Below are 22,172 nucleotides of genomic sequence, written 5' to 3'. Positions count from 1 at the left end.
AAGAATCCATGTGGAGAGGGGTGCAGCCCTTCTTCTGATACTGTTTTGTGGCTTTTCTTACCTTTCTTATATTGTCCTTATGTGGAGTTAAATGTTTGATGGCTGTCCTGTTATTACATCCATGTTGACTGACCAAGCAGCAATCTTCAAAGATCTGTCTTTCACAGATCTTGCACGACTGTATTTGGGGCTTTTCTTTATCTGAATGCATTTGAAATCACCCAGAAGTTCAAAAATTCCAGTGAGGGAGGAAGAGACCATGAAATCACACAGGTTTGCTTTCCTAAGGAAAGGGAAAGCCAGCTAACCATAGCCACAAATTGTTTTTAATCTGGTAGGGGAAGGGAAGTTACTTGAAAATGTATCACAGAGAGATGAGATTCCAAGAATGCTAATTGCCAATAAGGAAGTAGTGATTAACGTACCTCAATGGCTTAAAACTGCCTGCACTCTCAAATGTCAAATGCTCCAATTGTCTTTAGACTGTAGTTGTTTTGTACCTATTAGACCAAGCCAAAGAGAGACTAAAGCACAAATTCTTTTGCTAAAAGCCTTTGCATTCTGTTCTTTGATAGGTCGGATTGTCTTACTCAGGACCTTGAAAAACCCAAACCCAAATTTGTGAGAGAGGTTTTGGAAAAGTGCATGCGGTAAGTAAGATCTTTTGATAGTTGCATTCAAGGCAAAGTTTCATCTGGATACTGTAAGAGTCCTTTTAACTTGACTTTGGTCTTAGGCATATGTTCTTACAATTAATTTTCGGTTAAGAGATGAATCTGTTGTTTGTGTGATTTTTAGTCTTGGTTTATCTGCTGTAGGACACTAGAGGGAGGGAGGAACAGGTAGTGCAGAGAGATGGTAGTGAGCTGTTTATGCACACCTGTAGTTACAAAAAGACATGCTTCACCATAGGCATGGAAAGAAATGAGAGTTTCGGCTATATTCCTGGAAAGTATTCAGCATTTGCAGAAAGAGAGGGAACTGACCATTAAATATACCAAAAACTGAGAATCTCGTCTTGGTGGTTCTAGGTGCCTCTTGATGTTCATTTGCCTTAAACAAACAAACAACCATCCAAACAAACAAAATATCCAAACCCAACAACAAGACTACGTAATCAGTGTCTGGACTTAAAGTTGTTGAGATAGGAGGGTATAAGAGAGAGAAAGAGCAAAATGTTCTGAAAGCGTTTGTTACTTGGCATCCTAGATGAAAACAATCTGGTTTGGGGTGAATTCTGTATAGGAAACGTGAAAGTAGTGTGCTGCAAAATGAATGCAATTTTTCTGTTGTGCTCTTCCATTTCACTAAAAACTCTGGTAGCAAATTAAGCCTTTGTGGGAGTGAAATGAAGCTGGAAAGTAAAATGAAGACATCCAGTTTAATATTTTTTCTGCTTTGAGTTCGAACATCTTGCTAGTTTTCTGCAGTGCATTGTAGGCTTTTGCATAAAACTTCTTACCAGGCAGCCTTTTCACAAGGCAAATTAATTGTATGAGGATGAAACTCAAGCATCATGGAGTTCAAATGGAAGGCATCTACTAGTAAGTTTGGTTTACTTAGCTCATACTATCTAGCAGAAACTATCATTCTGTTGTGTAAACATCCTGATTCTTGTTCTGTGGAAGTTAAGTACAGGAAAATGATTATACAGTGGTCACATTAAAATTAGCCATGGTATTATTCTCATTTTAATTCTACTGCTATGAAACTTGTTTGCAGGCTCTCCTACCATCAGCGAATAATAGACATTGTTCCTGCAAGTTTTTCTGTCCTCAGTCCTGCTAATCCAGTGTGCATTTACAAATATGGAGATGAAAGTAATAGTAAGTATTAAAGTTACTACTGGTCAAGTTGAAGTGTTTCAGAGCAAGGGAGCACACTAGACTGACTGTAATGTCAGTTGTATTCATAATGAGGAACGCAGATGAAGTAAATGTGCATGATTTTCATATGGGTGAATATGCTTCACATGGGCAATTGATACATATTAAGCCTTGATCACTGTAATAAAATCCTCTCTGCTACTTATGAAGAAAAGAAAATCCAGACACGTGAAGTTACTGTTGCTGAGGTGGTTGTGTTATTGTGCAGTATTATTTACCAGAAGCCTAAAATTGGACAATTCATCCATTTTCTCTGTTTGGCCACAATACTATGCCAAAGGCAGCATATGAAGTGATAATGAGAGTTTATTTTTTTAAATTCATGAAGCAGTAGAATATTTTACCAGTAAATTTGATTTTATGATGCATACAGAGGGAGCAGACAGCATAAAGATTGTGAGATGCTTTATTATTCCTTTTATTACTTGGTGTAAATACAAACCTAAACATAAAAGTGTCATCATCACAGGTACAGTGAGGAAAAAAAAAGGAATTATTGCATTTCTGGAAAAGTGGTGGAAACTGAAGTAGAGCTTTAGTCAGGAAAGTGGTTGCCTGACCTCAGCTCTGAAGGTTCTACACAAAGTTTTGAATTTAATGTGAAGACCAGAAAACTTGTTGAGCGATTTTATAGAATATTGATGTGGACAATGCTATTTGGAAACAGCTAGTTTTAGGTGTAGCTGGGAAGTGCACTGGTTTCTGTGAGAGGCAAACTGATGTTACAAATACTCGCTTACTTGCCTTGACATATTTTTGACCTCCTTGTTTTTGTGCAGGGTCTCTTCCTGGATATACTGTGGCACTCTGTTTGACAATTGCCATTAAAAATAAGGCAAGCAATGATGAAATCTTCAGCATTTTAAAAGATGTACCTAATCCAAACCAGGATGACGATGATGGTAAGATATATTCTGTTAGGCTCTGGCAGGCTGTAATTTATGCTGTGGCAGATTGATCTGCCATGCTTTGGAGCTGTGAGTGTGGTGGTTAATAGAACTGTATGCTTTTCCTTCTAGTAGTTGATTTCAATTTGTCAGTGAATAGAGATAATACACCATTGTTAGTTTTTTTTGTAAACATCTTACATGCTAAGTCAGGCCCGTTTTTTCTAACCTAACAGAAGTAACCTGGTGCTTTGGGTGTGTTTTCTTGCGAGTATTGACAGAATGAAAGAATTTAACATTCCCTTTGCCTTCAGCAGCAGAGGGCAGTTCATGCTGTCATCCTCACCCCTGAAATTCAGTACTTCTGCCCTGAGAGCATCCCCCTCCTCAGTGCAGTCCCACAGCAGATAAGACAGCCAGCCTGCCGCTGCCATCTTCCATAGATAAAAACTCACAATGAGACTCCACTCACGTTCTCCTTAACTTTGCAGCCACGGGCAGCACTGATTCCTTGAGGCTGCATATTTTATGGGATAAGGAGTGTGAGAGAATTAGAAGTGATCTAAACAATGGGGACTACTTCATTGTTTCTTTAATATTTGCAAGTGTTCTGTCATGTAGGCAGAGAGCAGCAACCATCTGGTGGGTTATTTTTCCCTGGCATCCACTGTCACGTTTCCTGATTTGCTTTGGGCATTACCCACTAATTAGTGCTCTCCCTTTGACCTGTCTTCAGCTGCAGGTAGCTGGAGGTACAGGAGAGGCCTTGACACCATTCATCCTAGTACTCACATTTGCTATACATGCTTGCTGGACCTTTCCATATCCCGAATGGTCAGCCTCTGTATGTTAGTAGTCCTTACTTTCCTCTCTCCTCGTCCACGCCCCCTTCTTTATGGCCTTCCAGGCCTTCATCTTGATGCACAACTGCAGTTTCCTGTGCTGACTTTCTCTGCTGCAGTCCATCAGTACTGCTATATGTTGGTAGGGGGCTGTCTCTCTGATAGCTTCTTCATTGACCTGGAATTCTTTCTCTATGTTTTCTCCATGGTGAAATGGGAGCCTGAAAACCTGCACATTTTGGAAGACTCTTTACTAGCTCCCTGCTCAGCCCTCCAGAACCCTGTTGTTGGAACTCTATTGTGAAATGAGCTAAAACCATAAGTTATCTGTACAGTTTTTTTAGTAGCTTACATGCTCTACTTGAAGTGCTTATTAGTTTCAACTTTAAATAACTTGCAGGTGAAGGATTTTCTTTCAACCCTCTGAAAATAGAAGTCTTTGTTCAGACTCTGCTCCATCTAGCTGCCAAGTCTTTCAGCCACTCCTTCAGTGCCCTGGCAAAGTAAGTATGATGTGCATTATTTTGGGGCTTATGGAGCAGTTTAATTCTGACAGTGACATGCATGATAAAAGAAATGGACTGCAAGCTTTAGCAGTGTTTTAGGTGCTCCACAATGCAATATGATTAGGAGAACTAATGACACTACTTACTGAAGTAATGGTAATATAAATCCTAGATTATATATATATATGAATGGAATTAGCAGAAATGTGTACATTACAGCCATGTGATGTAAGTCAAACAAATGAGAGAGGTTTGGAAAATTACTTCATTTTAGAATTACTTATTTGCTGACTATGGTGAGGAACAAGGGATTCTCCTTACATTTGGATGACTGGGTGGCTGCCATCACAATATCTTGGACTATGAATATGATTTGAGGACACTTACTTATGTATAAAAAACAAAGAAAAAGAAAACATGAAACTTCAAAACAGTCTGCCGTAAACTTCTGTCTACCAAAGCAAAGTAAAATCCATCCTAAAATACTTTAGAGTTCATCCCTTAAAGATATGCTGGAACTTGTAAAGAATTTACTGCACCATTTTTAGCAAAATAAGATAAAATAACATTTTTAATCCTGTGTGTTTCGGAGTTGCTTTCAAGTCTTTTGTTGCCTGAAAGGTAGTCTCATGCATCTTAATGAGGTATTTTTCTTTCTGTCCCTAAAGATGTATAAAGCTGTTACAAAAACATGTGCCTGGGAGCTCTGCAGAGGCAATGTTGATAGGAAGCTGCAGGTAGTAACCTGCAGTCAGGAGTGCAGGAGGCAGGGTGATACAAATACTTAGACCCATGGTATTTTCACTGCTGCACACCATTAGTGGCAGCCATGAGATCAAAAAAGAGCCTCTTACTCTTTATAGTTTCATTACAATGAGCTGGGCTGTGAGTGCTCTGTAGCAGTCAGTGTAACTGCTAAAATAGAGGCTTTTAGCCGCATTTCCTTCAAAAAGAGGCACTTAGGATAAGTGTCTAAAGTTATGGAAACACAAGTCAAGAGGAAGGTCTCAAAAGGCAGCAAATTTTACTCCAGCTGTGTATAGATAAGCACATGAAGCATGAAAGTGCCTCCTGCTTTTAAGAGCATGAGAAACGTAGCCCAGCTTCAGGAAGTAGGTTCACCACTAAGATGTAAGTTACTTTTAGGGGGTGCCATGTCTTTGTAGTCTGTTTTGCTAAGGATGGTTATGTTTTCCCAGGAACAGTTGTCCTAGAAATGCAGCAGATAGTCACAAAATTTTATTTTGGCCAATCTAAACCACTTGCCTTATATCTGCTGCTTTTCTGACCTGATCCCAGCCCCTTCACTAATAGACTACTGATGTCTATTAAAAGGTTTCATGAAGTCTTCAAAACACTTGCTGAAAGTGATGAGGGGAAACTCCATGTGCTGAGAGTTGTATATGAGGTTTGGAAGAATCATCCACAGGTAAGAGGCTGGAACATCAAGTATCTTTGTGAGTTTTAACTCAGAGAAGTCATATGTAAATAAAAAAAATACAATTTGCTTTATATCCTCTAACTTGTCTATTGTCATTTTAAGGAAATTTCAGGTTGTATTTAATGTTGTTACTAGTGCCTAAAATGAAGGCTGAACATAAAATACATACCATCAGCGATGCTGCTTCTTCCTCGGTAGTTCACTGTGAGAGGGTTAAAGGCTGCATTATGGCTCAGATTCGTACTATGCTGTTTGTTGTAGAAGAGAATAACTTCTGCCAAAATCATGTTTTTGTTCAAAATTGGAAAACAGCGTAGATATGTAAATTGAATTAAGATGTAGGTCTCATATCAAAAGCAGGCCACATTCCTGGAGATGTGGAAACAGAGTTTTATAGAGCTGTGTTGTTGGGTTTTTTTCATCAAGTGCTAGTGAAAGCCATCCAGTTATTACACTAAGCTCATGCTGGAGTCCCTGTTGTATGTGGGCAGGGTGAGTAGAGCTGCAGTAGTGGCTGTTTCAGAACAGATTAGTCTGACAGGGCTGTGATTATGTTCATTCTTGAGCCAGTGGAAATAACACCTTAAAAGACGTGTAAAAAAGTGCCTCAGTTGTATAAACTGTTCTGTTTCTTCACAGCAGTTGCTTTCTCCCTCAGCTGTCATTTTTCTATAAATAGAAACAAATAAGGAACTCAAGCTGAATTTGCCTGCATTAATTATTTCATGTCTTCGTTACTGGTGTGTTTGTGTTCCACTTCGGTGCTGGAAAGTGGACTGTACCTCGCAGCTGCACAGGCCAGACTTTAAGAAGCCATGACACTGAGAACCAGGGATAATCCTTGCATCTGCTACTAGACGTGTGGCCCATTCCCTAGTGGAAAAAACCTAACACCTAGAAGATACCTATGCAAGCTGTTACCTCTCTTAAAAACATCAAAAAGGAGGATTTTTTTTTCATATATTTAAGTTACTACCCAGTTTAGTGACCTTGAAAATGTGACATTTACAGTCTGACCTACTTTTTGCTGCCATTTAACTGGATCAGAAGAAATTTCATTACTGCAATCTAATATCTGTATCCACTTCCTCTTCATTCCTTTGCATTGCAGCGTGACCAAACTGAGATGGAGGTTTCAAACCCAGACTAAATAGTCATGTTAGACTTTTACGAATAAAACAAGATCACTTTAAAAAATGTCAAGTATAGAAGTAAGGAAGGTCTGCTGGTTCTACTTGACCGTGGAAGTTAAATTTTCTTCTCTCACACTTCAGTGTTTTGCTTCTGATCTAGCACTTTCCTTTTTTTTCATTCCTGAGTCCACAACCTCAGGAAGGAGGTTGTCACACAGAAGGAATGGTGCCTTGACAGCAGGCAGAGTCTGTTTTTAGGCTGCTCACCCCACTCCCGTGTCTATGGGAACGTCCTTTGAATTGGTTCAGACAACCACCAGTACTCGTGAGGCATGTAGCACTGATGACTGATCTGTGCTGCAGGTAGTGATTTAACAACAGGAGTCAGTAGTCCCTGCATTTATAAGCAAGGTTGTGGTGGTAACTTCATGAAGAGAAGCTTTGACATTAAATGTTTTCTCAAAATCCTAGATGTGTGTTTCTTGGAAGATCAGGCTAAGTAATCAGAAATTCTTCCTGGCAATGCAGAAAGACAAATAGAGCATAGGATGCTATCCTGGGACTTGAAAGTTGAGTGCTGAGTCCTCTCTATGATTCATTCAGTTATTTTAATTTTCCTTCCTTAAAAGGAACTTTGTTACACTTCCTTATTTGACAGCGGGTTGTTGTAAGGATAAATACAGTGCAGGCTGCAGTTCTTAGATACAGTGGCATTCAATCACATGAGTAATTAAGATGAGCCTTTTTTTCTGAACAGCTTGCAACTTCTGTAGTCAGTAACTCTCCTCTGCAGTTGCTTGCTGCATTGCTTGCAGCTCCTGCAGAATCATGGCAGTGCCTGTAGCAAATAAGCCCTTCCATTGACACATGGCACTGGCTCCACCCTGAAATTAAGAAGCTCCTCAGAGGAAAGCTTTAGTGTCACTTTAGAAGGCCGTCACAGTTCAAGGGTAGTGGGCTAACAGTAGCTCCTTCATTATGGTGATCTGATAGGTATATATGCTCTGGTTTGAGTACTTTGATGCCAAATACTAAGACTTGTGTCTCTAAGTCCTCAGTTCCAACTCTGATTCTTGTATTTTTTGCTTTTGTATGGGAGTACGTGTGTTAACAAAGAGTGCGCACTTTCAGAAGTAGGTAATGTTGTTAACAAGGTAACAATGCTTTATGTAATTGATATGGGTCCCCTCATTTGAAATGTTTTAGTCTAGACTGCCCAGCTTCCTAAAGTATTTGAAATTACCCATTAATACCACTGATGTAGAGTTGCATCAAAGCATCTCTAGTTTTGTCTGAGGCTGGAATATTTTCACAGATTGTGTGTATATTGTCTTTCACAAAATATAGATGATTGCTGTGCTTGTGGACAAGATGATTCGGACACAAATTGTCGACTGTGCTGCAGTAGCAAACTGGATCTTTTCTTCAGAGCTTGCACACGATTTTACAAGGTAACAAGAATTTGTTTGGGGTTGTTATTTGTCTCTGACTTGCTATTTGAGGTTGCCAGTACATTGTTTAATCTATGAAAACTCAGTAGCAGAAGAAGGTACAATTAAGTTTTTGCTCTTTCTACAAAATACATACTTTAACAGTTAAGCTTTAACTGTTAAGCTTTTTTGCCCTACAGGTATGCTTTTCTATATACCGAGCGTTTGTTCACTCCGGTAGATGTCTTAAGTGATATTAAGTTTAAGTTCTCCCAGTTACAGTTTTCTGTAAGAAACTATGTTTAGTTTTCTGTCTTGGGGTGGTATGTAGTATAGTGTTGTGAGCTTTGTGTCTTTCCTAGGTTTTATATCTGGGAGATCTTACATTCCACAATTCGTAAGATGAATAAGCATGTCCTGAAGATTCACAAAGAACTGGAGGAGACTAAGGCAAGATTGGCGAGACAGCACAAAAGAGTGAGTAATTTGTTTGTAAATTTTAATTATTTTAAACTCAGATATGCAAACCTGCGTGCAGACAGGCAGACACACAGTTGGTTTTGGGGAGGACCGAATAAATGTGGTTCTTCGGAAAGCCTGTCTGCAGACATGTGTTCATCTCTAGCACTGAGATATCAAAAATCAGGTGCATATTCTCAGTCCACCTTTCTAACAGTAGCTGTAACATAAGAATTTAGTAAAATCTTTTAAGGGAGTTCATATGTATTTGCTCTGTTCAAGTTCTCTCTCACAAGTTTCTTTTCCAACATGAGCATGTTGTCCAGTTGCCTTCTAATCTGCCTTCCAATTACCTTATTAGATAACAATAACAACAGTTACAAATTATTTGTGGTAAGTTCTGTTTAAAGAGTGCTCTTGTGGCTTCCATGCAGAAGTGCACAGAAACAGCTATTTGCGACTGAGAATTGGCTGTTACTGTTCTTCTGGTGGATGCTGCTGGATTCTGACACTGGCATGCCACTTCCTTTTTCCAACTTATTTTTCTGAATACAGTTGCATGATCTTGCATTACTATATAGAGCAAACTGATGAGGAAGCAGCTGCTGTTGTGTTTTGTTGTCCCAAGAGGGACAATAAAGTGGGGTGGGTGAGTGTCTTCTATGGCAGCTGGAAGAGATGGGGCCCAGGAAGCATGGCTGAATGCAGAACTTAGTCATGACAGAATTATGTCAGTTCATAAATATGCTGACTTGCAGAAAGCAAGAGAGAATTTCTGTGTTTCTTTGAGGTCTGCAGGTGTGATTACCTGCATAAAACCCTTAGCTAGCTCCAAAATTTTGAGTGAGGTTAATGTCAAAACGTGACAGAGGCTGGCTGATGTTTTTTGAACAGACCTGCACAAATCAGTCATTTGTCCAGAAGCTTCTGTTCACAGATTGCTAATAACTCACTGTTTGCCAGGGTCAGTTCATCCCAGCTCCTTCATCTTGTTTCCTCCACTAACAGCAACAGCCATCCTAGTTGCTTGCATCCTCAGCCTGCATTGATGAGCAGTTAATAAATGCCCATGATTACTGAAGACCTAACTGTAGTCACTGATCTTACTGTGAGGCAAAGAGCTTCTTTGGCAACTCTAAATGTACCGGTGTTTTAATTTCTGTACTCATCTCTTGCTGCAGCTCTATATTACTTAGTGCTTTAATTGAGTATTATGCCAGGAAGAAACATTTGTATGCAACAGTGAGTAGTTCTGCAGGCTGTTGCTCTGCTGCATGACCATTCCTTTTAGAGGAAGTAAGCTGTCAAGTTTTGATATCTCCAGCATGAAGTGGATTGCCTTACTGTGGAATGAGTCCAAGGCTTATGGTCCTTTCTCTTGGGTTCTCTTGGACCTTTAGTGTTTTCAGTTCAGTAAACCTCTGTGGATGGGGAAAAGGCAAGTTCCCATAGAGAGAATAAAATTAAATTCTCACTTGCTAGGGTCAGTAATTTTCATTTTCTACGCTAATTTGGAGCTATACCTATCTTCTGATTGTAAGCTGCATTTCCTATGCAGTAGGTGAGTTAACACATGGCCCTATAGTTGTCACAAGTCACATATGCTTCTTTTACAAATGTTTGAAGTTTTGAGCTGTTAATTTATGGATGTTTTTGCATAGAAACAATCATGAGACTGAGGCATTATCTGTGCTTGAATTTACAATAATCTATCAGATTCTGCCTTTCCTCTTATGTGCCTTTCTGTCTTGTTTAATGCTTAGTTACCTGAGGTTCCAAGGCTGGTACTTTTGTGTATTCTGTGGGTGGTGGTGGTGTTGTGTTTTGATTTTGATACAGTGAGAGCATGCAATGTTCTTAGTATATCCATGTAGTTTATCCAAGTAGGACCATGCTGAGCCTTTCTAGTCTGAGAGTACACTTTTTGATCATGAATATAGGGAGTCCCCACTTCAACACACTGGCAACAGTCTTTAGCCTTCCTTTTGTGCTAACCAGCTGGATTGATTTGAGTTTATGCACTATTTTTTGGAGCCCCGAGACTTCAAAACTCTTCATTCTGTGAATTATCTGCCCTGCTGCAGTAGATGCAATTTGAAAAAATCTATGCCATATTTTTTTTAAAAGCTATTCATTACCCACTAATGATAGTTAGTTACCTTTCACTTGTGTTTCCCTCAAATCCTGGATTCATAGAATGGCCTGGGTTGGAAGGGACCTTAAAGATCATCTAGTTCCAACCTCCCTGCCGTGGGCTTCCACAGGTTGCTTAGAGCCCTGTCCAGCCTGACCTTGAACACTCCCAGGGATGGGGCATCCACAACTTCTCTGAGCAGCCTGTTCCAGTGCTTCACCAACCTCAAAGTAAAGAATTTCTTCCTAATATCTAATGTACACCTACTCTCTTTCAGTTTGAAGCCATTCCCCCTTGTCCTGTCACTACGTGCCCTTGTAAAAAGTCCTGCTCCAGCTCTTGTGTAGGCTTCTTTCAGCTACTGGGTCTTGTGTAGGCTTCTTTCAGCTACCGGGAGGCTGCAGTTATGTCACCTGGGAGTCTTCTGTTCTCTGGGCTGAACAGTCCCAATGGTCTCAGCTTTTCCTCATAGAAAAGGTGATCCATCCCTCTAATCCACTTGGTGGCCTCCTCTGGCCAGGTCAATGTCCTTCCTGTGCTGAGGACCCCAGAGCTGGACCCCAGAGTGTTCCAGGTGGGAGCAGAGGGGTAGAATCCCCTCCCTTCTCTGCTGGTCATGTTACTTTGGATGGAGCCCAGGATACAATTGGCTTTCTGGGCTGCAAGTGCCCTTTGCAGGGTCATGTCCAGCCTCTCACCCACCAGCACCCCCAGGTCCTTCTCAGCAGGGCTGCTCTCCATCTGTTCATCCCCAGCCTGTGCTGATACTGGAGTTTGCCCCAACCCAGGTGTAGCATGGTGCACTTGGTCTTGTTAAACCTCCTGAGGTTCCCATGGGCCCACTTCTTGAACTTGTCCAGGTCCCTCTGGATGCCATCCCATCCTTCAGGTGTGTCAACTCAACTGCACCACTCAACTGCAAATTTGCTGAGAGTGCACTTGATCCCTTTGTCTATGTCATTAATGAAGATATTAAATAACACTGGTCCCAGTACAGACCACTGAGGGACAGCACTTGTCACTGATGTCCACTGGGACTCTGAGTTGTTGACCACTACCCTCTGGATGTGAACACCCAACCAGTTTCTTATCCATCTAACAATCCACTCATCAAATCCATGTCTCTCCAATTTAGACAGAAGGATGTTGTGGGGGACCATGTCAGTCTTTACAGAATTCCAGAAAAGTTACATCTGTATCCCTTCCCTTGTCCACTGATGCAGTCACTCCATCATAGAAGGCCAATAGGCTGCTCAGGCAGGGCTTGCCCTTGGTGAAGCTGTGTTCCCTGTCCTCCCTGTGCCTCAGCACAGCTCCTACGAGGATCTGTTCCATGATCTTCCCAGGCACAGAGGTGAGGCTGACAGATCAGTAGTTCCCAGGGTCCTCCTTTCTACCCTTTTTAAAGGGATACAGTGTTTCCTCTTTTCCAGTCACCCAGGACTTCACCTGACTGCCATGTCTGGTCAAATATAGCAGAGTGGCTTGGCAACTACATCAGCCGATTCCCTCAGGACTCTAAGGTCTGTCTAAGGACTCTATGGGACATCTCATCGGGTCCCATGGATTTGTGTGTGTTCAGGTTCTTCAGGTGGTCATGAACCTGATCTTTCCATACAGTGGGAGGGACTTTGCCTCTCCAGTCCCCGTCTTGCTATACATCCACTCGAGAGGTGTGGGAAGAGGTGTTGCCATTGAAGACTTGCAAAAATATTGTTGAGGACCTCAGTCAGTGTTCTCATCCATAGTTACCAGTTTACCGGCATTGTTTATTGGGGGGACACACCTCCTTGGCCTTCCCTTTTCTGGTAAACATACCTGTAGAAGCCTTTGCTGTTATTCCTTGTGTCCCCTGCCACGTTCAGTTCCAGCTTTGCCTTGGCCTTCCTCACCTCATCCCTACACGACCACACTTTGTCTCTATACTCTTCCCAGGTTACCTGTCCTTGTTTTCATTGTTTGTGCATTTACTTCTTTCCTTTTAGTTTGATTAGTAGGTCCCTACTCAGCCATGCTGGTCTCCTGCCTTCCTTGACTGATTTCTTACTCCTGGGAATTGCTAGCTCTTGCTCTCTATGGAGATCTGCCAACTCTGTTCTGCTCCCTCGTCTATGAGGGCAGGGAGTCTCCCAGGGAATCCCACTGACTTTACTCCTTGCCTGACCCATATCCCCTGGGACTGTGAACTCTTCTAATACATGGTTGCTGCAGCCCAGGCTGCCTCCAATCTTGATGTCCCCAGTTGGCTCACTTGTGTTGGTGACCAACAGATCCAGTAACACATCCCCTCTGGGAGGCCTGTCTGTTACCTGGGTCAGGAAGTTATCCTCCATGCATTCCAGGAATCTCAAGGATTGCCTGCAGCTACTTTTCCAGCATAAGTGGGGGTGGTTGAAGTCCCCCAGTGGGAAGGGAGCCTGTGAGTGCGATGCCTGCTGTGACTGGAGCAAGGAGGCTTCAGCAGGCTCTTCTCGATCAGGGGCCTGATGTGGACACCAATCAAAAGGTTTCCTTTGTTGCTTCAGTCTCTCATTCTTACTCACAGGCTCTCAACTTGCTCGTGGCTGTTCTTCAAAGACAGCTCTTCACACTCAATCCAACCCTTGATGCAGAGGGCAACCCTCTCCTTCCTCCCCTCAGTTTCAGTAATGGCAAGTAGGTCATAACTTCCCAGCAGCATAGTGGCTTCCTTCTGTTTGTTGCCCATGCTGCATGCATTGGTGTAAAGGCACCCCAGCTGGGCTATCAGCCTGTCACCATCCTAGAGGAACACCCCTGAATTCTGGTAAATCTTTAGGCTTGCTCTACTTTCTTTGAAATCTTGTTTTTTATTTATTTTTTCCAGGGCTTTCCGGTATTGGCATTTTTCCTTCCAAATTTCTATCCTGAATTCTGTGCTGCTCTTCAGTTGCTCTGCAGACCTTTTCACATGTGGAAGTAGAGGTCATTGACAGTATCCACAGGTAGTCAGATTAGTGGCTAATCCTATGTTGTTGTTGCTTACAGCGAGACAGTGATGATGACGATGATGATGATGACCGAAGCACTGATCGGGAGGATGGACCTCTAGAAGAGCAGATAGAGCGTTTGCAGGAAAAGGTAGAGTCAGCCCAGAGCGAGCAGAAGAATCTCTTCCTCGTTATATTCCAGGTAATGATGGGCAAAGTCTCTTCTTACTTTAGGTTTTGAAGTTACTGGATTTATAAGCTTTCAGCATCACTTGCATCTTGGGCATCTTCTTGGGATAAGAATATGGGAAGCGGTTGTTGGGTTTACTGTGGGTTAGAGTCAATCCAGATCATCCTTCTGCAAAGACTGCTTCTGAGCAGTGCTTAGGAACAGAGGAGTTCTGCTAGCATTGTTTCCTGAACAACCAGAAAGTAACTGGATTTTATTTCCTTACTAAATTCAGTGTTTGCCAAGCAAAATAATTATTCTCACATTGCTGTTCAAAGTGTGTGGCCCCCAGATCCTCTTATCCGAGGTTAGGATTCTGCTTTCAATTGATGAGACTGAGTAAGTTTGGGTATTTTTCCCTCTACTGCAGCGTTTCATTATGTTGTTAACGGAGCACTTGGTGCGCTGCGAGACTGGTGGAATTGATGTATTTACACCTTGGTACAAGAGCTGTATAGAAAGATTGCAGCAGATCTTCCTGCAGGTAAGTCTCATTTCTCAGTTTGGAAGGCTGTGGGCAGGGCCATGCTGGATGGGAGAGCTCCGTGGGTGGGGAGCAGAGCGCTGCATGGGAGTAGCAGTAGGTGGCAGCAGCACGTCTTCTCTGAAGGCTGGTGTGCGGCCCGGTCATAGCGCTGGCTCTGGCCAAACCTCTGCCACAGTCCGGTGGAGTGACTGATCCTTGACTAATTCCCTGACTGAAAGCATGCTGCAAAAATATTTCAAGATGTGATTATAAATTTCACCGAGTCCCGCTTAGCTGTGTGTTTATAGTAAGGGCAAAGTTGTGAACGGACAAGAATGCTAAATATTTTAAATAAGTGGATAAAACTATTGCAGGATTCCTTTTAATAAGGTGCATAAACATCTATTTAAAATGATTTCTGAATGCTTGGCTCTGTATTAAATCAGTTAACAAGCACAGGTGGCTGGATGAAAGTGATTAGATACAGGAAGCTGTACCTGTGTGAGCACAAGATACGTCGAAGAGTGGGAGGGGGGGTATAATTCTCCATTGGGATAAACCCTTCCCTGGTAGTAGATGTGTCTTCAGAGGAAAGGAAATACCATGATTCTCCTAAGGTCCTTGCAATGACACAACACCTGTGCCCTGCACACAGCTCAAGATGTGGGAATTGCAGGGAGCACAGTGCTGCTTAAGGCAGGATTTCGGTCCAGGCTGTGTTCTCGCGGTTGGTAGTGGCTCTGCATTAAGCTGTGTTGTGGAAGTGAGATGTGCTAAACAATTCGGGTGAAAATATTTGGCTTGTGATTCTTACATGTCTTGACTTCTCTGCTTATTCTTATATAAATATAAAGGAAAACAGTAAAGATATATGTCTTATTTTTGTTTCTTTTATCTGCCAGCACCACCAGATAATCCAGCAGTACATGGTGACCCTAGAGAACCTCCTGTTTACAGCTGAACTGGACCACCATATACTGGCTGTGTTTCAGCAGTTCTGCGCTCTGCAGGCCTGAGGGATTGTTCACGGACAGAGTCTTGTCTGCAGGACTTCAATGAATTTTAATTTTTTTTTTTTAATGGCAAAACTTAACATGGGGATGAAAGAATTTTTTGAGTAAAACTGGCTTTCATGTGCTCCTATATAAAACAATAGAGTACTCTAAACAAACAACGAACTGTGTAAGCATCATAAGCCTTAAAAGATATGATCTATAGGGGATATTTGTGAAGTAAAGTATTAATTCTTTTTATTGTCTTTTAATTTTGTATGACTCTTCGCTTCATGATAGTAATTTTGTTTGTCCCCTCTTGCCTGTATAAAAATCAGACACAGCCCCCCCCCAAAAAAATTCCAAACTCAGAACAACAGGAAAAAAACAATCCCAAACAGCAGAATTTTTAACCTCTGCCTATCCCTTAAGTCAAAGGAATTGCAGAAATGAAGAACAGTTCATAGTGCTTTGTCAGTAGGAAAGGGAATGCACCTTCTCAGTGACCCATGTAGTAAATTCTCTAGTATGGCATAGGAAGACTGTCTTAACTTTGGGCATGTGAAACACATTTTCAAAGTAGCTTATGGATTTGTTTATTACGAAGCCAGAGAGATTTTCACAGTTTGAAAGAACATGTAATTCAATTGAATTTTGTTTTTAAAATGTATTGTCTAGTGTCTTATTACAGTATCTATAACAGTAGATAAGCTTCATGGACCACTTCTGAAAAATGCAGTCCTTTTTTCAGTGTGGTCAAAAAATAATGAACTGCTCCTGGTAGCAGTATTCACTGATAAACAGACAGTAAGCAAGAGTTGGAGTGAAACAAACTTCTGACTTCCATACTGCAAGCCTTAGCTGGATTTTGGGAGCTCCAGCCCCAGATGCTGGGAAGAGGACAATGCAGTGTTGGGCTTGTTTTTTTTTCTTTCAGCCAGTAACTAGTTGGCTGTCACATTTGCACTGGGCTGGACCTGCAGGCCTGCAGGGACATCAGAAATCTTTCTGGTTAGTGACAGTGGGCGAAGAGAGTGCTCCCACCTCATCTGGCTTGGTAACAACTGCTTTGCGGTGGCTGTGTCTGCTGCGCCTCCCTCGCTTTAATATGTGACAACAGCACATTGCTCCCATGTCTTGAGAAAGCATTTTAATGCTGAATTAAGTGTTATGTTACAGGAGACTTAGACTGGGAAGTAGGGTAGCCTTAGTTTTGAGTTATGCAAGTAACACTACGTACTTAAAGGCCAAACCAGAGTGGTCTGTGTCAGTGGCGAGTGGCAGAGGAGCTGCCTCAGGCGCTCGGGTCCGTCAGCGTGCAGTGTTTCCAACCTGTTTATGGTCTCTTCATTTTGCAGATGAACGTTTAGAAGAATTCCATATCCAGTGCTCTTTAGTTTTAGCTTAGGAAATTACAGGCTTTGAGTAATTTTGTTCCTGTACAAATTATTTTTTCAAGTATTATGCCTAGAAATGCATTTCGTTGCATTGACCGGTGACCTCCTGATGCAGCAAGGAGGGTAAAAACCAGAATTTTCTATTTTGACTGTTGACATAAGTTTGTGTGGCCTGTAGTAATCCAATATATCCTCATAGACTTAGATCTGTTACTTCTGCTTTTTCTGCTTGCCCTTTCTGACTTGACTGATCCCTCCATTCTTTCAGAGTATACTGTTATTTGTTGTAAATTTGCTTTATGCAAGAGTTTTGTCAGTCATGCACGGACTTGTGCTTCAGATCTTTCTCTGTTAATGTTCTTGAGTAATCAAATAGGAGTTTTTGTTGGTTGTTTTTTTTTTAAGAAGCATTTAATACTTTAGAAGTTTTAATTGGATTTTAATAGTGTTTTCACTGGCTTGGGTCAGTATCAGAGTTCTGATATTAATTAATGGTGGGGGTTTTGACTATAAATGTGACTTCTGTTAAACTGTAATGCAGTTAGAACTTGCAAACCTGTAACTTTCTTTGAGCCTTGACAAATACTGATGCTGGGGATACAGTTGCAAATGCTTGAGTGTAATCGTATGTTATAAAACCAAATAGGAATGTCTTTTGAAATTGATTTAACTTCCAATCATGCTGAGGTTTAACCATGGGCTTTGATGACATTTCTTGAGCCTGTTGGACACCTTCACCTTCTTGAAGGTCTAATGGTGTACACCTGACTTGACTGGGAAACTGATTGGATCTATAGGAAAGAGAAGGAGACGTTTACACAGTGATACCAGCAGCTCACTGGAGAAACTTGGAACTGCCTGAAGCATGTGGTGGCGGGTAGTGTAAAGATGCTGTAGGAATGTGGTGTGGTTGGAAAAAAATGCACAATTAAAGACAAAAATAAATGAAGGTGAAGCAGGTTGCTACTGAGGGTGTTTGTCTTGTCTGTTTTGGGGGGCACTGAAACAAAGCAGTCGTGCTGGGTTATGCTGGTGTTAAATGCAGTGGGGTTTGGAGGAGTTTTGTCCCAGCACTTGTGCTGGTATCCTGGCTAACACACAAGCCTTCACCTCCTTGTGCTGTGGCTGGTCTGACAAGCTGCCCCACCTGCGCAGCAATGTGAGGCAAACATATGTGCTGGTAGGTGCGAGGTGGTGCTCGTGCAGACATTCTCCCTCCCTCTTGCCACCTCCTGTCCTCTGGCAGGGAGAGGTGCTGCTACAGGAGGTCAGGAAGGTGTGGACTGGTGGTGCTTGCTGAGGGGAGGGCTGCTGCAGCATGCCCACAGGTTATTCAGTAGCCAGTGCACACCTCCCAGCTGCCCCAGAGAGGAGTTTAGGGACCCAAGACAACACTAGGTAATGAAACCGTGACATGGAGGACTACCTCCAAAAGCCCTGCTGGGATCTGCCCTCCAGCCAACCCCTCATGCCACTTTCGTAGGCCCTGCAAGGCCCCAAAGGCCTTCTGTGCTTAGTGGGAAGGCAGGTTATTGGGGAGCTGCAAATGAAGCACTGAGGAAGTAAAGGCTTGTTACTGGAACCATCATCTGCCCCTTCCCAGACACCTTGTCTCCTCCTCTAACAGAATCAGTTAGGTTGGAAAAGACCTCTGAGGTCATCAAGTCCAACCTCTGACCAGCCTGTCAGCTTGACGTTCAATCTTTTCTTAAACAGCTCCAGGTGACTCCGGCACCTCCCTGGGCAGCCCATTCCAATGTTTAAGAACTCCTTCTGTGAAGGAATTCCTCCTGATGTCCAACCTAACGTCCCCTAATACAGCCTGGGGCTATGTCCTCCTGACCTATCTCTAGTTGCCTGGGAGATGAGGCTGACCCCCACCTGGCTACAACCTCTTTTCAGAGAGTTGTAAGGAGTGATGAGGTCTCCCCTGAGCCTCCATTTCTCCAGGCTGAACAACCCCAGCTCCCTCAACTGTTCCTCATAGGACTTGTGCTCTAGAACCTTCCCCAGCTCTGTTGCCCTTCTCTGGACACTCTCCAGCACCTCAATGTCCTTCCTGAATTTAGGGGCCCAGAATTGGACACAGAACTGGAGGTGTGGCCTCATCAGTGCTGAAGACAGAGGGACAATCCCTGCTCTGGTTCTGGTGGCTGCGTTATTTCTAACATAGGCCAGGATGCCACTGTCCTTCTTGGCCACCTGGGCACACTGCTGGCTCATGTTCAGTTTCCTGTTGGCAAGCACCCCCAGGTCCTTTTCCACCGGGCAGCTTTTCTGCCACTCTGCCCCCAGCCTGTAGTGCTGCAGGGGTTGTTGTGGCCTTATTGAACCTCACACCATTGGCCTCAGCCTATCAAACCAGCCTGTCCAGATCCCTCTGCAGAGCCTTCCTAACCTCCAGATCAACACTCCCACCCAATTTGATGTCTGGAAACTCACTGAGGGTGCACTTGATCTCCTCATCCAGATCATCAGTAAAGACATTGAACAGGGTTGGGCCCAACACTGATCTCCCCCTCGTGATCAGACACCACTTGGATGTGACACCACTCACCACCAGTCGCTGGGCCTGGCCACCCAGCCAGTTTCTAACCCAGAGAAGAGTGCACGTCTGAGCCGTGGGCTGCCAGCTTTTCCAGGGTAATGCTGTGGGAGATGGTGTCAAAGGCTTTACTTAAGTCCACGTAGGCCACATCCACAACCTTTCCCTCATCCATCAGGCGGGTCACTTGGTGTAAAAGGAGATCAGGTTGGTCAGTCAGGACCTGCATTTCCTAATCTGTGCTGGCTGGGCCTGATCCCTTGGTTGTCCACTCAAGATGATCTGTTCCATAAACTTGCCAGGCACCAAGGTCAGGCTGACAGGCCTGTAATTTCCCAGATCCTCATTCCAGCCCTTCTTGTGGATAGGCGCCACATTGGCCAACCTCCAGTCGTCTGGGACCTCCCTGGTTAGGCAGGACTGATGATAAATGATGGAAAGTGGCTTGACAAGCTCTTCTGCCAACTCTCTCAATACCCTCAGGTGAATCCTGTCCTGTCCCAGAGACTTGTGAGTGTATTAAGTGCCATAGCAGGTCACTACTTCCTTCTGAATTGCGGAGTGTCTATTCTGTTCCCCACCTGGGTCTGTCAGCTCAGGGGGCTGGTGGCCCTGAGGATAACTTGTCCTTCTCTTTAGACTGAGGCAAAGAAGGCATTAAGTACCTCAGCCTTTTTTGTCATCCTTGGTGACCATGTTCCCCCCTGCATGCAATAAAGGATGGAGATTTTCCTTGACTATCCTTTTGTTGTTAATGTATCTATAAAAACACTTTTTATTATATTTCACAGTGGTGCCCAGATTGAGTTCTAGCTGAGCTTTCACCTTTCTAATTTTCTCTTTACATGGCCCAACAACATCCTTGTACTCTTCCTGAGTTGTCTGCCCCTTCTTCCAAAGGTCATAAGCTCTTTTATTTCCCCTGAGTTCCAGCGAAAGCTCCCTGTTTAGCCAGGCCTGTCTTCTTCCACAACTCATCTTTCAGCACATAGGGACAGCCTACCTAAAGCATATCCAGTTTTCCTGGACCCCTTTGTTATTAAGGACTGTTTTCCAAAGGACTCTTTGAACCAGTGTCCAGAATAGGCCAAAGTCCACTCTCCAGAAGTCCAAGGTAGAGGTTTTGTTGATTCCCTTCCTTAGTTTACCAAGAATCAAAAACTATCATTTCATGGTCCGTGTGCCCAAGATGGCCTTTGACCATCACGTCTGCCACCAGCCCTTCTCTGTTCATAAACAGCAGGTCTAGTGGGGCACCACTGGTAGGCTCATGTTGTGGTTTAGGAATGATGTTCCCCAATTGTGTTCCCACTAAAACACTCCAAACAATGCACAGCTCACTCATTCCCCCCCCTGCACTGGGATGGAGAGGAGAACTGGAGTCACAAAAGGTAAAGATCATAGGCTGAGATAAGAACAATTTACTGGAACCAGCAAGAGCAACTGAAAGGAACAGTAACACACCAGTATTAGTAAGAGTGTGCAAGAGAGAGGAGCGATTCCCCCATGAGTGTTCACCATGAGGAACATGGTGTTACCCCGCCTGGAAGAGACCCCCTTCTGCCTGCCCCCATCCCCCTGTGTATGGACTGAGGTGGTGTCTGGGTCCTGGTCATGCCCCTCCTGGATACTGCAAAAATGAACCCTGTCCTGGTACGAATCAGGACAGGTTGCTTACCATCAGGAAGATATCTTCCACACACTCCACGAACCTCCTAGACTGCCTCCTCACCAGCAGACATCCTGCAAGTTAAGCGTCTCCAACAAAACCAAGGTTAGCAATCGCAAAATTGGCTGGCGTCAGCCAGCTCCTTCTAAAATACTTCATCTGCCTCTTCATCCTGGTTGGGTGGTCTATAACAGACTCCTACCAGGATGTCTGCCTTGTTAGCCTTCCCTCTCATCTTTATCCATAGGCACCCAACCTTACCATCACTGTCTTTGAGCTCTGCAGTCAAAACACTCCCTGAAGTACAGAGCCACCCCACCCCTCTCCTTCCCTGTCTGTCCCTTCAGAAGAGCTTATAACCATCACTGCAGCACTCCCGGTACAGGAGTCATCCCCCATTTCCGTGATGGCAAATACATCATAGCTTTCCACACAGCCAGTGGCCCAGGCTCCCCAAAGAAGTCTCCCAAGACTTCCCCGAGATCCACCATATTTACAATGGCAAAAAAATGCAGAGCCGCTACCTAGAACATGTTCCTGCCCTTCAGCCACTTCCACATGCATTCCTCAACAGCTGCAAGAATGAAGATTTGAACTTGGAAGTAAATCCAAGTAAATCCACCCTCTACTGAAAGCAAACGTCATTCAGGTGCGCTTAGAGAGCTCTATGTTGGAATGGTACTTCCCCCCCTTGCCCCTGAGGACAGGTATTTATCCTTGCCTTGGTCTCTGGTCTGAAAGTTGGGAAAAAGAAAAAAAGAAGTAGAGGATACACTTAAGGACTCTCCCCATGAAATATGGTAGACACATTTCAGAACCTCCCCAGGAACAGAGAATTCTCCTTCACGGAGTTGTGTCTCCAAACTAAAGGAGAACCTGCCTCAACAGTCTCCAGCTACCATAAGTGCTGCTTTATCAGCTCACTGTCCTCTGCCCACCCATGACCAGTAACTGAAAAAACAGACAAAAATCAGGACAAAATACAGAGCATGGAGTCTTCCTTCTCTGACAGGAGCAAACCAGCAGTGGAATGTTCACCTTCTTTTTATCAGCATTATCAAGTACAATGATACAAACCTATTTTTTGGCCTAGGAGATACCAATTTTTGAACTGTTGCAAATGTGTTAGTATTCTACCCAAAGATCTAGCTTAAAAGCCAAAGCTTACTGTTCTGTGCAGCGCTTCGTACAACTGAAAAACGCAACTC

At 43.3% G+C, this 22,172-nt stretch overlaps 1 protein-coding gene across 2 annotated transcripts in view; it reads left to right on the top strand.

Annotated features, from left to right (window-relative positions):
* NCBP1 (nuclear cap binding protein subunit 1) overlaps positions 1-15,713 on the top strand; it is a 44,034-nt gene extending 28,321 nt beyond the window's left edge. For both annotated transcript variants that reach the window (XM_027670258.1, XM_027670257.1), the window contains exons 14-23: positions 576-650; positions 1,723-1,826; positions 2,666-2,788; positions 4,016-4,118; positions 5,457-5,550; positions 8,043-8,146; positions 8,488-8,602; positions 13,725-13,868; positions 14,266-14,379; positions 15,264-15,713. In XM_027670258.1, the coding sequence (XP_027526059.1) occupies positions 576-650; positions 1,723-1,826; positions 2,666-2,788; positions 4,016-4,118; positions 5,457-5,550; positions 8,043-8,146; positions 8,488-8,602; positions 13,725-13,868; positions 14,266-14,379; positions 15,264-15,377 (1,090 nt within the window). In that variant the 3' untranslated portion in view covers positions 15,378-15,713. The remainder of the gene's footprint in view (positions 1-575; positions 651-1,722; positions 1,827-2,665; positions 2,789-4,015; positions 4,119-5,456; positions 5,551-8,042; positions 8,147-8,487; positions 8,603-13,724; positions 13,869-14,265; positions 14,380-15,263) is intronic.
* Positions 15,714-22,172: the final 6,459 nt, after the last annotated feature.

The sequence above is a fragment of the Neopelma chrysocephalum genome, unplaced genomic scaffold, assembly GCF_003984885.1.
Source record: "Neopelma chrysocephalum unplaced genomic scaffold, ASM398488v2 Primary Assembly neopelma1_96821, whole genome shotgun sequence".
NCBI classification, from domain to species: Eukaryota; Metazoa; Chordata; class Aves; order Passeriformes; family Pipridae; genus Neopelma; species Neopelma chrysocephalum.
The sequence above is the reverse complement of the archived record's forward strand: the minus strand, read 5'-3'. Positions and strand labels throughout refer to the sequence as shown.